The following is an 18,105-nucleotide window of genomic DNA, read 5'->3' as shown; positions in this document are numbered from 1 at the left end:
ACCTAGAACACAGACTAGACACAATGAACATAGGAGGACAGGAAAACCTTGAGAACTACTAACAATGATAACTAAGAATGCCAAATATGAATGAGAAAACAACCCAAGCAAAGGTAATATTCAAAATGAAAAAACTACAACAAAACAAGCCAGACAGAGAATATCACTCAGAGAACTGAGTGTCCAAAAATGCTGGGTCCAAACCTAGGATAATTACATGGTTACTGTGTTTTCATTAATTGAATGGTCAAATAATTTTTTTTTTTTTTAGCTGAATGAATTTGAACTTCTTTTAACATTTCAAGTTACTGTTCCAGCTCTTCAACCTGTCCGTCCATCCATCCTTTCTTTCATTCTTTTGCCTTTCACTTATTCAGTTCAATTAATTAACTTCTTTTGAATTAACTTCTTTTGTGAAAAGAGGTTAATTTTGCGAAAATAAGTTAATTCAGTAATAAATAGGTTTGTTCAGCTAAATGTATCATCGGTGCATAAGGAAGAAGTGCTTTAAGTTAGCAATTGTTACGTCCCGGTCTAGGGGTACAGGAGCGCAACATAAGGGTTTAAAGGTAAGTGATCCCGCCCTGGTCCCCAAAGCCATACCCAAAAGCCAATTTACAGATCAAGGTGCTTTTATTGCTACCAAAAAACTGAAAGCATTAACTTCGAGGTGAACAAAGGCCAAAATAACAATCAAGGCATGCTATTCCAAAAAGGGAGGTACCACCTAAACCCTGTGTGAAACAAAAAACAAACCTTACCTTTTTTACAAGTGAAAGAGTAGGCTATTTACACACTATATACAAAACTTTTCAAACAATTCTTTAAAGTCACACGTGACAATTTGTCACAGATGGTTAGGAGGCCAAGGACAGGTCTCCTGCTGCTGCCCAGAGACAACTCCTGGAGAGGGTTTTTAAAACAACCACTTCATTATGGAAACCATTCAGCAGCTGCTTGCTCTCCATTTAGTAAGAGGACCTGCAGAGACACTTAAAGGCACCTGACATACACATAGAACAAAATCCAGATACCGTGATTCCAAATATGGACAGGGCCGTAACAGGGATACATCAGGAATGAACAATAAAATAACATCTACATCTCATCAGAAGGAGGAATTATCTTTCAGTTTATCTGTCGTTTAAAATTATTTAATTATAGCTGGTTTAAAAGTATGACTGTACGTATGAATGTAAAACCGACAGTTAAGCAGACAGAAACAATAACAGCTGCTCTTCCTGCTTTTGAAAAGGGTACATCCAGATACAACCGAAAAAAAGAGGACATTCTTTAATCTAAATTCACTTACCTTTGAAGCTAAAATGTCTCACATCAAAAAACTCAGAAACATCTTTTGTGAAAAGAAGTTAAGTAAAGATAATCAGCAAGAAGAAGGAGACATTTCAGGACAAGATAAAATATTATGCTGTTCGAGCTGTTATTTCCACGTTTCACTATTTTTGATGATGTCATTACAGAATACCAAGCTGGGTTTAGTCTTGATTGTGAGTCACTGTACAAACTTACCAATAGAATATGACTGCCTTTGAGTGATTTAAAAGCTGTCATGAAATCTCCTCTTGCTGATAACTAAAGGGTCAAAGGTCTTTTTACTACATCATTATCAGCACATTCAGCCTTTGTAGCTGTGAAGGGTGAAAAGTTGGATTTCTTTTCAGCTATAGCAGGGGTGTCCAAAGTCCGGCCCGCGGGCCGACCATTTTTAATTGGCCCTCAAGTAATTTTATAAATAGAATAGAAAATGGCCCGCACTTCAACTTTTGCTTGAGTGTATTGCACTTCTTAGTTTTAACACCAGGGGGAGCTACTGTTGATCAAGGCAGTTGCTCCACCAAAAAGGACAATCACAGAAGAAATTTACCCCCAAGTTACCAAACATGGCAGAACCAAAGAAGCCAAAGGTAGAAAGTGAGTGCAGAAAATTTCAGACACGGTGGGAGAGTAAATATTTCTTCAAAGAATTCAAGGGGACGTGTGTCTGTTTGATCTGCACTGAAACTGTGGCAGTTATGAAAGAGTATAATGTACGACGTCATTATGAAACCAAACATCAGGCCTATGCATCCTACACTGGTGCTGAGCGAGAGCAGAAATTAAAGCAAAGGGTAGCTCTCCTGCGGGTCAGCAACAGTATTTTTTTCGTGCTCAAATTGTCCAGGAAAAGGCTCCAATAGCAGCTATGAGGTCGCCCAACTCATCGCAAGACATGGCAAGCCTTTTTCAGATGGAGACCTCATAAAACGCTGCCTCGTTAAAGTCACCGAAATAATGTGCCCGAAAAAAGTGCAGGACTTCAACAACGTCAGCATGTCCAGAAATACAGTTGCACTGAAGACTCGTCAGCCAACATTAAACTGCAACTGTCTGATAAAGCTGTGCTTTTGATTTTTACTCCATCGCATGCGATCCGAGCACCGTTGCCACAGACACCGCACAGCTGCTAATTTTTTTGCGGGGAGTGGACGAGAGCACGAGCGCTTTAGGTGAGTAAAAAATATATTCCACAGTACCCGTGTGTTAATATGCATGCATGTGCAGGTACACATGCTTCAAATATCAATAATGCGCATCAATTCTGTCACTACCCTGCTTTTGCGCACCACTTTCTTATATGCGTTTTTCTTGTTAACACACAGAGTACACAGCGCACGCACACGCAAAGTCAGCTGATCTCATCTGATGCAGATCTGCTCCTTGATCAAGTGACATTTGTCCGGATTTTTGGCACGAGTGGCGTACGATGAGCACCGCGGCTGGATGGCCCGATTTACATACCCAGCGCAGCTGATACTCACCAGAATAATTTACTAAAATGATATGCACTCCTGTTATTAAGTCCAGTTCAGTCTGTTAATGTTGATAACCGTTTCAAACGAACGTTAACAGGTGTGTTGCTAAGCCTAAGAACTTAAATAACAAGCTTGAAATGTACCCGTCCCATTTTCCCCTTTATTGTTTTTTCTCTGTGCTGTAAATCTTCTGTCTAAGAAGAAATCTGAGGCTGCTGTTCTGAGAATGAGCTACCAAAGCTTTCTCTGAATAAATCAACAAAGATCCATTTATGGAAAGCTGTGATGAAGGCAGTTTTGTCTTTAATTATATTCAACAATATAACACATTTGACCACTTTTAAGTGATTTTTCTAACTTTAATACACTACAGTTAAGGTTATATACCTAATTTCTAGTAAGTGGCCCAGCCCCTCCTATATTTTTTATGTATGTGGCCCTCAGTGAAAAAAGTTTGGACACCCCTGAGCTATAGGAATTGCAGCATCAGCAGCATTGTTGTGTTGGTCAACATACAACATGCTAGATATGTTTGTTGATGATGCACTGAGTGTTTTTAGATCATGTGACCGCTAACCCCTGATGGGCTGGCATCACTCAAAGTAAGTTAAAACTTAAGAATCAACAAGCGTTTACTCTTTGAAACTGACTCTCTTATTGAGCAGATGTACTATGCTACAGTGGCTTGCAAAAGTATTCGGCCCCCTTGAACTTTTCCACATTTTGTCACATTACAGCCACAAACATAAATCAATTTTATTGGAATTCCATGTGAAAGACCAATACAAAGTGGTGTACATGTGAGAAGTGGAACAAAAATCATACATGATTCCAAACATTTTTTACAAATAAATAACTGAAAAGTGGGGTGTGCGTAATTATTCAGCCCCCTGAGTCAATACTTTGTAGAACCACCTTTTGCTGCAATTACAGCTGCCAGTCTTTTAGGGTATGTCTCTACCAGCTTTGCACATCTAGAGACTGAAATCCTTGCCCATTCTTCTTTGCAAAACAGCTCCAGCTCAGTCAGATTAGATGGACAGCGTTTGTGAACAGCAGTTTTCAGATCTTGCCACAGATTCTCGATTGGATTTAGATCTGGACTTTGACTGGGCCATTCTAACACATGGATATGTTTTGTTTTAAACCATTCCATTGTTGCCCTGGCTTTATGTTTAGGGTCGTTGTCCTGCTGGAAGGGGAACCTCTGCCCCAGTCTCAAGTCTTTTGCAGACTCCAAGAGGTTTTCTTCCAAGATTGCCATGTATTTGGCTCCATCCATCTTCCCATCAACTCTGACCAGCTTCCCTGTCCCTGCTGAAGAGAAGCACCCCCAGAGCATGATGCTGCCACCACCATATGTGACAGTGGGGATGGTGTGTTCAGAGTGATGTGCAGTGTTAGTTTTCAGCCACACATAGCGTTTTGCATTTTGGCCAAAAAGTTCCATTTTGGTCTCATCTGACCAGAGCACCTTCTTCCACATGTTTGCTGTGTCCCCCACATGGCTTGTGGCAAACTGCAAACGGGACTACTTATGGTTTTCTGTTAACAATGGCTTTCTTCTTGCCACTCTTCCATAAAGGCCAACTTTGTGCAGTGCACGACTAATAGTTGTCCTATGGACAGATTCCCCCACCTGAGCTGTAGATCTCTGCAGCTCATCCAGAGTCACCATGGGCCTCTTGGCTGCATTTCTGATCAGCGCTCTCCTTGTTCGGCCTGTGAGTTTAGATGGACGGCCTTGTCTTGGTAGGTTTACAGTTGTGCCATACTCCTTCCATTTCTGAATGATGGCTTGAACAGTGCTCCGTGGGATGTTCAAGGCTTGGGAAATCTTTTTGTAGTCTAAGCCTGCTTTAAATTTCTCAATAACTTTATCCCTGACCTGTCTGGTGTGTTCTTTGGACTTCATGGTGTTGTTGCTCCCAATATTCTCTGAGACAACCTCTGAGGCCGTCACAGGGCAGTTGTGGAGCTGTTTTGCAAAGAAGAATGGGCAAGAATTTCAGTCTCTAGATGTGTAAAGCTGGTAGAGACATACCCTAAAAGACTGGCAGCTGTAATTGCAGCAAAAGGTGGTTCTACAAAGTATTGACTCAGGGGACTGAATAATTACGCACACCCCACTTTTCAGTTATTTATTTGTAAAAAATGTTTGGAATCATGTATGATTTTCGTTCCACTTCTCACGTGTACACCACTTTGTGTTGGTCTTTCACGTGGAATTCCAATAAAATTGATTCATGTTTGTGGCTGTAATGTGACAAAATGTGGAAAAGTTCAAGGGGGCCGAATACTTTTGCAAGCCACTGTATATACACTGCCTTTAAGCAGAAGAACGAATGGTCCTTCTGGGTATGTTGATATATTTGATTTAAAGTTTGTATAAAATCCAAACTAATCATAAATAGAGAACATTTTGTGAACAACTGTTGCATGACATTAACATATCATATTTTTCTAGTGTTTTTCGATCCCTTATACCCTTACGGTTTTTTATTATTGTGTTACTGTGTCCTTTAATGGTTGCTCAGTGTAGATTGGAATGATCATGGGAATCAACACATGTTGCATACTTGGTAATATGCATTATGTATATATTATTCATAGAAAAATGAAGAAAACAGCTATTTTCTACCATTAAAGGTAGGAATCTTACATACCTCATTGGTTAGCTGATCACAGGTGACAAGTAGATTTGAAGACAGATGCAATAAAAGGAAAAATGCTTCTCAATCTGAAGTGTTCAAATTGTTGCACCATGTGATTGTGAATATAATTGTGCGTACAGTTGAGTTTCTTGTGGTATGGTCAGATGTGTTATTTCATGAATGTTAATAATTTTGAAAATAATTTTTTCTGCTATTTAACATTTTAACCAGTTTTTCAGCATTCGTTTTATTCATATAAAGGCAGAAACAGAGCAACCTGTCTGAGCTTCAGATACTGAAACTTCCCTTTTTATCATATTAATATAGGTAGTGGTGTTTTTTTATATGGACGACATGGGCCGTTGCCCATGGTGGCATCGTTGTGGGGGCGGCATCGGCAAAAAAAAGTTGCTCGCACCCATGCTGCCCCGACATCATGCCAGCGGATTTGAGGGATTGCATAGGCACCGAATGGTTTTCTATTGCCCATTTGCAGGGAATAAGGGCGCTCTCCATTTGCGAGGTGCGCCTGCTGCTTGCTGCACAGCTCGCAAAATAAAACTAAATAAAAACAAACCAGCAAACACTAAAACAGAAGACATTATGATACAGACTTATAATTTGCAACAATGTGTTTTCTAAATTCTATTACACACATATACGCGAAAAGTGAGCGTGAGGTCCTCAGTGTGCCTGCTTGCTGCTGGTGTGCTGAAGTCTCACACACAACCTGTCGAAAGGGGAGGGGGACAGGCTGATTCCAAATAGAGCATATTTCATTCATAATGTTGTAAATCCAAGCCCATTATGTAATGATTTTTCCTGGGTTGTGTGAAATCCCAGAACAAAAAAACAAAAAAGGAGGAGAAATGAGCAAAGACACAGGTAAGCAGATCTGTCATTGGATAATGGCAGGTATTATGTACGACGTGTATCCTGAAACAAGATAACATTAATTAGTAGGGATAGTGAAAACGTGGCTCAAAGGACAAGGTAGAATATAAAATATAAAAATACAACCCTAAAATACAACCAATCCATTAGTCACAGTACAGAAACGAGCACTGCGTATTATTCACAAGGCTGGTTATCTAGATCATACTCACAAACTCTTTCTTCAGGCAAAGTTACTTAAATTCCAGGATCTGGTTAATTACAATACATCCATAATCTTATACAAAGCCTTTAATAAACTTCTACCTGCAAATTTACAAACTATATTTGAAATTCGAGAAAGGGCTTATAATGTGAGAGGCTTCGGAGAATTTAAATTACCCAGAACTCGAACAACCCGTAAAGGTTTTTGTGTGTCTGTATGTGGTGTGAAAATCTGGAACAGTCTGAGTTTACAACTGAAACAATGCAAAAATATTCATAAATTTAAATTCCTCTACAAACAGTTGGTCTGGTCACAGTATACTCAATGATGGTTTTGGTGTGCTCTGTAATGTCTGTTCTCTTACCATTGCTGGTATGGATTCCAAAAAAAAAAAAAAAAAGTGTATGTATGTACATATATGTACATGTGTGTGTAGATGTGTGTTTGTTACTATGTAATTATTATTGCCTGTTACCTGTGGTAACGCAATTTATAATTAATATATTTTGTATTCAGTTTGCGAGCTGCCGTTGAGATGCCCGGGGCTGTTGATGTGTTGTTTGGTTTGCAATGATGGGCGTAGCTGGGGGAAGCTATTGTTTTTTGTTGATGAGTGAGTATAGGGGTGGGATTTAATAAGTTTTCTTCGTCCCACTCCTTTTCAGGTAAATTTTGTTTTTTGTTTTTGTGCACTTTATGTTTAATATATGCATTTTGTTGTGCCTGAAATGGAAAAAAAAAAAGAAAAAAAAAAGGTCACATTCCTGTCTTGCCAGAAGAGAAGTGAAACTTCAGTCTTCGTGCAGTTCAACCACACCTGTCATATTCCGTAAAATATGCTAATGTACAATCCTTAATATGTTTTGTGTGTGTGTGTGTGCGTGCGTGTGTGTGTGTGTACCGGTGGTGGTGGTGGTGGTGGGAGGGGGGGCACCGGAGGGAGTATTCCCCCAGGCCCTGAATATAGAAAGTAATCTCACTGTTAATAAAATCTATTGTTAAATCGCGATTGTTAATATGTCTTTCAGAAGGAGCAATTACCTTTCAGTTTATCCATTATTTAATTTTATTTAATTATAGCTCTATTTGTTTTAAAAGTATAACTGTACGTATGAATGTAAAACCGAGTTCAGCAGACAAAAACAACAGCTGCTCCTCCCATTTGTATAAAGGGCACATCCGGGTTGCTTCAGGTAAACCCTGTTCCACAGTCGAAAGAAAGAGGGCTTTCTTTAATCCAAATTCACTTACCTTTGAAGGTAAAATTTCTCCCATCGAAAAACTGAAAAACATCTTTTGTGAAAAGAAGTTAATTCAGTAATAAATTGGTTAAAAGTATCATCTGTACTCGAAAGCAAGGAAGGAGTGCCATAAGTGAGTATCCGCTAATATTCCGGTTTTTGTCTTGGGTCTTTTTCCTTTTGATTGAAAAACAAATTTTGTAGAAATTTGTCTCACCAAAACAACTTATGTAAAATATGTAGAACAGTAATTGAAAAGTTTTTTTTACTGTTCAGTCATATAACTAAAATAAGCATGTACTGTATAATCTTTTGAATCAAACCATAAAATGATTATTGTTTTTCTCAGTTTGTGGGACTGCCATGGATACTCCATCTGAACTCGTTGAAAACAAAGAACTTTATGACGAAATTAAGGAAGCAATTAATAAAAGTCATGAAGAAGGGGCTGCTAAGATCATGGAGCTTTTGGATCAGCAGAAAAACACTCCACTAAATATTGCCATCACTGGAGAATGTGGTTCTGGGAAATCCACCCTTGTTAATGCTCTTAGAGGCCTATCAAATGATGATGAGAGATCTGCGCCTACTGGTCCAGTTGAAACCACCAAAAAGGCTACACCATATGCTCATCCAAAGTATCCCAATGTTAAAATATGGGATCTCCCTGGAATTGGCACCACCAAGTTTCCAGCTGCTAAGTACCTAGAGCATGTTGAGTTTAAGAAGTTTGACTTCTTCATCATTATCTCAGACACTCGCTTCAGGGAAAATGATGTGAAACTTGCTCATGAGATTCAGAGGATGAAGAAAAAGTTCTACTTTGTTCGCTCAAAGATTGACAACGATTTGCGTGCCGAACAAAAAAAGAAAGGGTTCAATAAAGAGGAGACTCTTTCCAAAATCAGGAATAACTGTACTGAAGGTAAGTTTCTTTTGTAATACAAAACATTAATATATAAATATTTAATTTGTGCCGTATTAAATAGTATCATAAAAGTATTATTTTCTTCATTTTCCCTTTTTTTCTTTAGTTTCATTTTTGTTGTTCTAAGAGTTAAGATTTTTCAATTAAAATTAATTTATTTTAATGTTGACAGTATATTTAGATGACATAAAGTCGCACGCATTAAATACCTTTTTGTACTTTATTACACAGGGCTTGAAAATGAAGGTCTAGAGTCCCACCAAGTATTCCTGGTGTCCAGTTCTGAGCCCTACGAGTACGATTTCAGCCGTTTAGGGGAGACTCTTGAAAAGCAACTTCCTGCACACAAAAGGCATGCTCTGCTGTTGGCCATGCCCACCATCAACCTGGAGATAATCGGCAAGAAGAAAGAGATCTTTCAGGGCAAGATTAAATATCATGCTGCTCGAGCTGTTATTTGCTCAAGTTTCACTATTTTGAAAGATGTCGCCAGAGAATACCAAGCTGGGTTTGGTCTCGATTGTGAGTCACTGCAGAAACTCGCCGATAGCATAGAACTGCCTTTGAGCGATTTAGAAGCTGTCATGAAATTCCCCCTTGCTGATAACGAAAGGCTCACGGCTGTTTTTACAGATATTCTCTCATTATGGGCAGCCTCTGTAGCTGTGAAGACTCAAAAGTTGGATTTCTTTTCAGCTATAGGAATTGTGGGATCAAAAGCATTGTCATGCTGGTCAACATACTACAGTATAAACCGTTTGCTGGATATGTTTGTTGATGATGCACTGAGTGTTTTCACAAAGGTTTTAGATCATGTGACAGCTAAGCCCTGATGGGCTGACATCACTCAGAGGAAGTTAAAACTTAAGAATCAACAAGCGTGTACTCGTTGAAAATGACTCTCTTATTGAGCAGATGTACTATGCTATATACACTGCCTTTAAGCTTTGAAGATGAATGGTCCTTCTGGGTATGTTAATATATTTGATTTAAAGTTTGTTTGTTTTTTTATAAAATCCAAACTAATCATAAATAGAGAACGCTTTTGTTAGCAATATGTCATATTTTTCTTGAGTTTCTAGATCACCTATACCCTTATGGTTTTATATTTTTGTGTGTTGCTGTGTCCTTTTATGGTTGCTCAGTGTAGATTGGAATGATCATGGAAATCAACACATTTTGCATACTTGGTACTATACAGTATTAATATATTTTATCTATCTTTGCTGTAATTTCATTTGAAATCAGTCGGTTCCTGTACCTTTTTAATTAGTTGTATTTAATTAGCAAACGATTTTGCTCACTTTGGTTGGTTAGTTTCTCTCAAGAAAGCTGCAACAAAATTTTCCTTTTCTGCCAACCACACTTTGAAAAGGCAAAAATGTCACCCTATAGTAGAACATAACTCCTACTGATCAGCTGAACACATTGTTGTCTACTTGCGAAATTGAGCTATGGTGATACATAGATAAATCATCTGAATGATCCTTTCAATGTAGTATGTGTAATTACTACAGATCAAAGCTGAAATGTTGTACATTATCAAAATTGTTCACAGTAGTCCTTCATTCAGTTAGAACGTGCTTAGGTGAGTATCAACTATTAAATCTTTTATTAAAATGTTTCTGCCCTCAATTCAAAGCACTTTCATAGCTAACTGTACATTTTAAGATTGCTTTTACAACCAGTTTTATCAGTATCTCTTTTATTGTCATTACTGATAATCAAGCAAGGAATAGAACGTTGTAATATTGCTCATGAAGGTATTACATCGTTCTGCATAAAAAATGGTAAAGAGTGTGTGAAGCATTGTCATAAGCAGGGGTGTAAAGAATAGAAATCATACTGTGATCTTTGCATCCCGTAGATTGTGTTGAGTATTCACTGCCCTCCAGTGTTCACATTGTGTAACTACAACAGAAATAAGTCAGGAAACGTTCATCACCAGTAGATTGTGTTCTTAATAAACATGTGAGCACTAATCCATTTTTTTTTTTTTTTTTTTTTTTTGTATACATATATATATATATATATACTATAAATTTTATATAGAGCAATTCATTGCAAAACAAGTGTTTCACAGTTATGGAAGCATAGCAAATAATCATAAAACTGTCAGATTATTGAGCCAACACCAGTGATAGGTAACAATGAAACATGCAATCAATAACGTCTCCAGATGCCTCTGTGATGACTTTATATTACTGTAAGTCGTGGCAACACACGCCCTTTCTTTAGTATTAAATAACTAGTCAAAAACAACCATATATGAATGATTAATATATGAGCAAACCTCACACTTTGCCCCCCAAAATTTGTACCTGTCATCTGTTTCAGTGAGAGGTGATCATCAGTCAGATTTCTCTGACATCACTCGAGAAATGGGTTGAATATTGGTTCAAACACACAGTTTATGCAGAATGTCATTTTGAATCGAGCACCAGTAACTACAGCAGAAACTAAGAACTAAGATCAATCCTGCAATCGCTTACGCATCACTGCGGACGGCAACCTAAAGGTAAAGCCGATAAAGCTTTAAAGCTGTTCATGAAGTCTGTTATTGTCCTATTGCACAAATAACCATGTATGCATGTGTGCACTTATAGATGGGTGGAGCTTGTGGGAGGCAGGTTGTGGAGCAAAAAGGGTGGTTTGTGATTTGTTAATAAGTAACAGAATCTTTTGCTGTTACTTGAGTTTTTCATAATTTTGATGAGAATCTTATTGTTTTTATACATTTTTCTTAACCTTCATGTATCAGTGTCCCTTCTTCTTCACCATTAAGGTCCTTCGATTCTCATTCTGGTCATTCCCTTTATTTTGGAGACAAATTTTTTAACTAATTAACATCAACATATACACTAAAGGTGTAGAGGAGGCTGCATACACTTCACTCTGAAACACTGATTTCAGTGGTTTGTGCCAAGCAACAGGACACAAGCACAATTACAGAGCTCTTGCAGGCGCTACGGTCAAAGTTCAGCAGAATGTAACTTTGACCACTGTGAGCTGTGATCACTGCCTGTCTACCCAATAGGAAGATGGCATCTCTTTCTATTGGTAAGGTCAGCTACAGGCCATCTCTGCCTTCAGCTGAATATGGCAGAAGATAGTATCTTCTATTGGCCACAGTCAGCTACAGACCAAAGTAGAGGAAATGTTGATTATGATGCATTTGAATTCATTAAATTATACAACATTTGTTTGGGTTTGTATCAAGACCAATGTAATAGACTGAGTATTTCTTCACCTCTCACCTCTTTTATATCCCCACGTGTTATATTCCACTACAGCATGTCGTTGAATTGTGTCTAATCTCTCCCTTAGTCTGTTTTGTCCTGATTTATTTCTGCTCACTTTCTGTTTTATCTTCTCTTTCTTCTTCTCTCTTTCCCCTTACCCCAGAACCGGTCACAGCAGCAGATGGCTGCCTCTCCCTGACCCTGTTTAAAAGGAAGTTTTACCTTCCGGTCATCTCAAAAGCGCTTCAACAATCACTTGATTGTTGAGGTTTTCTCTAAGAATACTGTCGAGTCTTTACCTTACAGAATAAAGCACGCTATTGCTGCCGTTAGCTTAATAAAAATAAACCTGAATTGAATTTTAGTGGGTTATTCTCCCACTATCTCTACAGATCTATTATTAAGTTCTTAAGCAATTTTTGATATTAAAGTGAACTTTTTACACACAGACTCCAGGGAGCCATTTAGTTAATATCTGTTTGGTGTCTAATCTTGGATTTGGACTGCATTGCATTTGTGAATACAGCTTTTCACTCTTTCCTGTCCATCTCCTCTCTCAGGTGTGTTTGTTTGGTAACTCAGAGGTCTCTCTCAGAGATGTCTTACGCTCTGGTGCGTCTGATGAAGAGCTGCTGCAAATTATTGGTGCCGCTGTGGGCCGGAAGAAGAAACAGCATGCAGGTAGAAATCAATACATCATACAATTTTATGATTATGCACACAGATTGTTGTAATATTTGTAATTTGTCCCTCTTTTCTCTTCAGGCATGTTCAGTATCTCTCAGATGAAGAACAGGCCTATGATCCTCATTGGTGGGTGACACAGCTGTACGTACAAAGACCTCTTTTGTGTTTCTTTAATGTTTTGTATTAGGATCGGAACAAATCCACATCCATGCACTTCCCTTCTTAAAGATCAGGGAATGTTGAATCAAAAAGAGTCTGGAGTTATGGCTGAACTTCACACTGGCTGCAACCACTTCTAAAACACTAGTTGGCAGCTCAGCAAAGTAGTTATGTCAGTATTCTTGACTCATTTATTTTATGTTTCAAATGTTTTCCAGCAGGTACCACATCTCAGACGTTCCTGCCAAAGCTACAAGACAGCAAGAGGGCTTTCCCCATCAGTTCCCAGCTTAAAAATGACACGTTCCTCTCTCCAGCAACAACTCATCATTTAGGCAGCAGGAAAGTCTTGAATAGAGAGGATTGTTTGTGCCTTTCAGACTCCACTAACTTAACACAGGAAGCCAGTGTTTGCTGCTCTGGAACCTTAGTGAGTGGGGGTACCCATGTTAAGATGCATATCAACACAGAAAAACCTAACCACAATGAAGTAGCATCCCTTCCCTCTGCAGAGATTGGTAATTATCACATTAGTTGTCACACTAAGACTGAATGTTTCAGGACACGCACAAATGTCACAAGCTATGTTAATGAAGTCGGTCTCAGGAACGCACAAGCCCGGAGTCCTAATGTTCTGACGAGCCACGTGCCCAGGACCCCAGGAGCACCTGTTTTTTGCACACTGCTGATAGATGCCAAAATAAATCAGAGAAACCACCCTGTTAGATTCTGCCACAGTCAAAATTCCAGCAAGGACGCCAGTTGTAAAGAGTCTGAGAGCAACCAGACAACAGATCTCAAAGCTCAGCTGACACATACAGACGCCCAGGGCCGAGCCGCCATGGTGGATGTGGGGGGGAAACTTCCCACATGTCGAACAGCCATAGCCTGCGCCACCGTTAGCTTAGGCCCCACCGCCTTCCGCCTGCTTCGAGATAACCAGCTGGCCAAGGGCGACGCCTTGACTGTGGCGCAGTTGGCTGGCATCATGGCTTCGAAGCAGACCTCCACCCTCATCCCCCTCTGCCACCCTTTACCCTTAGACCACACCTCCGTCACATTTCACCTCGATGAGCTTCTTAATGCCGTCGTCATCACAGCCACATGTCGTACCACGGGCAGGACGGGAGTGGAGATGGAGGCTCTGACCGCCGCTTCTGTAACAGCGCTCACCGTCTACGATATGTGTAAGGCGGTGAGCCATGACATCATCATCACGGATATAAAACTGGTCAGTAAGACAGGCGGGAAAAAGGACTTTCATCGTCATTCAAAACAGGAAGAATGAGATCAAAGACTGCACTATGGTTTTCCACAAATTACACTTTGTGCCATCAATGAAAAACACATCCTGTTGGGCAGTTATCCCTCCTACTCTGAATCATTTTGTCTAATATGTAATTTACTGAAGTTTCATCAATATTTTCAGTGTCACTAATTCCTGTTTTTCCCTCTAGAGGGTGCACAAGTATTACATTTATAGTCCTCCCTGGAGGTTTTTGGGGTGAAGAAGAAACTGATTGCAGATGGCACTGATGATGTGCTTTTAAATTTTAAAGAATTTCATTTATGAAACTTGAAAACTGAACATGAACAAAAGAACAGAGCAGCAAACGTTTCAGTGCATATTCCAGTCAGACCCATACTTGCTTGCTCTTTTTCTTAACTTGCTTTTTATTGCAGTGACTAACACTACCACTATGATTGTTTTAACCTTGCATTTTTTTTTTTTTTAGATAATTAGAATATGAAATGTTAGTTTCGATGTTTTTCTACCTACCTCTGTAGTGCACTGCAAACTAGATTTGTACTACATGAAAATAGAGGATGCTAGTAAAATAAACTTATCAAATGACTGATAACACAAATAACCCGTTACACAGTACGTGAACCCATTATTGCTCAGTATGTTGTTTAAGTCTGTGTTCCTGTAACTTCCAATCACTTTTGTGCTGTCTCTACCAGCTGTTTTCTCTTGTTTTTGAAGATTATGATTTTTATTGGTTGCGTTAACTGTGCATTCACTTCACATCATCACACATCTCTCTTTTTTAAATGAAGTATGGCATGTTTTGTGTTCATTTCCCCCTCAGAGAATGGCAGTGTTCTCCGGTTATGTCATAACGTTCGTGCACTGGATATAACAATGAGTAATGTGAGACTTCACAGGGTGGTTCCACTCTGGTTATAACACAGCTTGTTCCACTATGTTTTTCAGGTTATTAAAGAAACACTAAAAGGGACAGTCCTGGTATTTTTGGCCTTAAAGTCATGTTTCACAGCTTAAAAAATTAAAATTAATTAAAAAAATTAATGCCTTACTGCTTATTAACAATAATTGCAGGTTTAGAAGGACTAACTAAAATGAAGGAATCTGGGTTCTCTGCAAGGACCTATACTGGATACAAACAGCGCAGGTGAAAATCAAACCTGCAACTCCTAGTCCAAAGGCATGTAGTCTTACCGCTACACTAGCTAGCTGCTTTTATTTCTCTTTTAATTTCTGTTTATTCATATATACATATATATTGTAACAGGGAGAGTGTATGAAATAAGATCTGCCTAAATAAAATGGCCTATGTTACATTTCAAGTAGAAAAGATGTGTGATAAAGGTAGGCCTGCCTCCAAACAGCTGAGAAAGGGAAGGCAAAATTGACACAACACACAGACAAGAGCTTATAGTAGTGTAGAGACTAGAGTAGTGGTTAGACTACATGCCTTCGGCACAGAAGATCACAAGTTTGATTCCCACCTGGGATATCTGTATCCAGTTGAGGGTGCCAAGGCAAGGCTAGGCTAGACCTCCCACAGCCCCCACGCTAAGGGATCAACAAGGTCAGTCTCAGGTGTTGAGGAACCAGGGCACCCTGACGAGAAGAGCGGTACAAAATAAATGCTACGGCAAGGGGGAGCCAGGACGCCAGGTCAGGGGGGAGATATCATCACCCCCGTATACTATGGACGATACCATTAGGACAACTACGGAGACTAACAAGCTGATCTACAATATGGTAGCATCAGTGAGATGCTTGGCCACAAAATATCGATGCGCTTGTCATGTTGCCTGCCAGTCAGCTCTTCATATTGGATGAATGCCATGAGCGTTGCGTTCATCTCCTCATCCATATCTTCCAGTATTGTTCAGTCTCCAGCCTCGGTGGTACTGTTGACACCTTGGCTGGTTCTGCCTTCAAGCTCTCTGGTGTAGTCGTTGCTTGGCGGTTTCCAAGTCTTCAGGTATGGACAGGTTCCTGTATTTCTGCAACCCCCCCTCCAGCCTTCTTCTTCATGGACGGTACTGTAGCCAGGCATCTCACCTATTACTGCTGTCTCGATAACGGTGGCTGCAGACTGTAGTGCCACATCTAGCAGACCCAATATGGGGGTGGGGGATGGTATCTCCCCCCTGACCTGGCGTCCTGGCTCCCCCTTGCCGTAGCATTTATTTTATACCGCTCTTCTCGTCAGGGTGCCCTGGTTACTCAACACCTGAAGCGGACCTTGTTGGGGGGGGGGGGGTGTAAATCTAGCCTAAGGACTCTTACTCAATACAGACACCCCAGGTGGGAATCAAACCTACGATCTTCTGCTCCAAAGGCGTGTAGTCTACCCACTACTCTAGTCTCTACACTACTATAATCTCTTGTCTGTGTTGTGTCAATTTTGCCTTCCCTCTTTCTCAGCTGTTTGGAGGCAGGCCTACCTTTATCACACATCTTTTCTATTTTTAATGTAACATATGCCATTTTATTTAGGCAGATCTTATTTCATACACTCTCCCTGTTACAATATATATCAATATATATATATGTGCGTGTAAATATGAATAAACAGAAATAAAAGCAGCTGGATAGTGTAGCGGTAGGAAAACATGCCTTTGGAATAGGAATTGCAGGTTTGATTCTCACCTGCGCTGTTTGTATCTAGTAAAGGTCCTCGCTAACGCAGAGAAAGAACTCCAACAAGGTCCACATCAGGTGTTGAGGAACCAGAGACTCGGTGGGCAAGAGATGAAAATAGCGAGCTGCTACGTGAATAGGATGATGGAATTTTCATCCGTAAGTGTGTGTGTATATGCAATGAGGTCTCCAGATGCCTCTGTGATGACTTTATGTTTCTGTAAGTCTTGATAACACACGCCCTTTGTTTAGTATTAAATAACTCATCAAAAACAACCATATCACAATGATTAATATAAGAGCAAACCTCACACTTTGCCCCCCAAAATTTGTACCTGTCATCTGTTTCAGTGAGAGGAGATCATCAGTCTTTTTGAAATGTAATTCACCATGCCGTCATTTTATACAACACGTTCTGCTCTGCTCTGAAATAACTCGAGAAATGGGTTGAATATTGGTTCAAACACGCAGCTTATGCAGAATGTTTTTACAATTTAATTCCAGCACCAGTAACCAAAGCTGAAACTAAGAACTAAGATCAATCAGGGTAAAAACCAAACATTCATCAGCATAAGCGGTTAAAAATGGACCATTTGTTACCTTAAATAATTTCACTTTTTCATAATGAGAGGCACAAACTGGGGTTTGCAGAGTGCTTTGGAAAATGTTTTGGTTGTAGTTTAGTTGCAGTCCAATAGCCTCTTGTAACTTGGCTCCAGTTAAGGAAGATATAGGCAGGCTGTGACCTGTGCATAAATAAAGTAACATACAAATAACCATTTCCTGGATGGAGCCACTTTATTTGTTCATCACTGGAGCCAAATACTTTCCTCAGGATGATGTAGATGCACAGAGAGTATTCATTAAGCTCACAATTTAGGATTTAAATCATCCATCCATCTTCTTAAGACACTTGGCCACTTCATTCCTACATCCCATCAGAACATTAAGCTCACTGGAACAAGTTAATTTGAAAACCACAGACATAAATCTGTGCCATCAGAAACTGAATTTGAATAAGTTAAATTTGAATTTGAATTACTCGGATTGAATCTGAATTGTAACTTGAATGAAAGCTTTTGAAAACTGAATTTGAATTAGTCTAATTTGAAATTGAATTTATGGTTTGAAACTGCATTTTATCCTTTAAAAATTCAGCTCTCGAATAATTTCACATTCACTTCTCACCATTCAGTTTCAGTTCTACAATTCAATTTCAGTTCCAAAATTCAGTTTTTTGGGACTTACATCCGGTTCCGGTTCAAGCGCAGATTAATAGAACTACAGACTGATAGCGTTACTGACGGAATCTACAGCGTCTTGAGCTGAATTAAGACTTCAGAAGTCATTCGTCATGTCGAATGACCAGCGGATAAACTCT

General features: G+C 39.4%; 2 protein-coding genes across 3 annotated transcripts; both read left to right on the top strand.

Moving 5' to 3' along the window:
• The first annotated feature begins 7,752 nt into the window (after positions 1-7,752).
• Positions 7,753-10,676, top strand: LOC102081747 (T-cell-specific guanine nucleotide triphosphate-binding protein 1-like). 2 transcript variants are annotated; one of them, XR_002057411.2, is made up of 4 exons: positions 7,753-7,940; positions 8,157-8,732; positions 8,967-9,705; positions 10,294-10,676. XR_002057411.2 is itself a non-coding variant. In XM_005477592.4 (3 exons), exons 2-3 carry the CDS (start codon positions 8,171-8,173, stop codon positions 9,566-9,568), a joined length of 1,164 nt encoding a protein of 387 aa, XP_005477649.1. In that variant the 5' UTR covers positions 7,753-7,940; positions 8,157-8,170; the 3' UTR covers positions 9,569-10,676. The 2 variants fall into 2 exon arrangements, 1 of the variants encoding a protein (XP_005477649.1); XM_005477592.4 differs by having other exon boundaries at positions 8,967-10,676.
• Positions 10,677-11,116: 440 nt separating this feature from the next.
• Positions 11,117-14,694, top strand: LOC100691453 (molybdenum cofactor biosynthesis protein 1-like). The gene is made up of 5 exons (XM_005477591.3): positions 11,117-11,120; positions 11,207-11,253; positions 12,538-12,658; positions 12,743-12,790; positions 13,042-14,694. The coding sequence occupies exons 1-5, from the start codon at positions 11,117-11,119 to the stop codon at positions 14,109-14,111; spliced, it is 1,290 nt and encodes a 429-aa protein (XP_005477648.2). The 3' UTR covers positions 14,112-14,694.
• The last annotated feature ends 3,411 nt before the right edge of the window (positions 14,695-18,105 follow it).

Source organism: Oreochromis niloticus, linkage group LG19, assembly GCF_001858045.2.
Source record: "Oreochromis niloticus isolate F11D_XX linkage group LG19, O_niloticus_UMD_NMBU, whole genome shotgun sequence".
Lineage (NCBI taxonomy): Eukaryota > Metazoa > Chordata > Actinopteri > Cichliformes > Cichlidae > Oreochromis > Oreochromis niloticus.
This window is presented reverse-complemented; position numbering and strand designations above follow the sequence as displayed.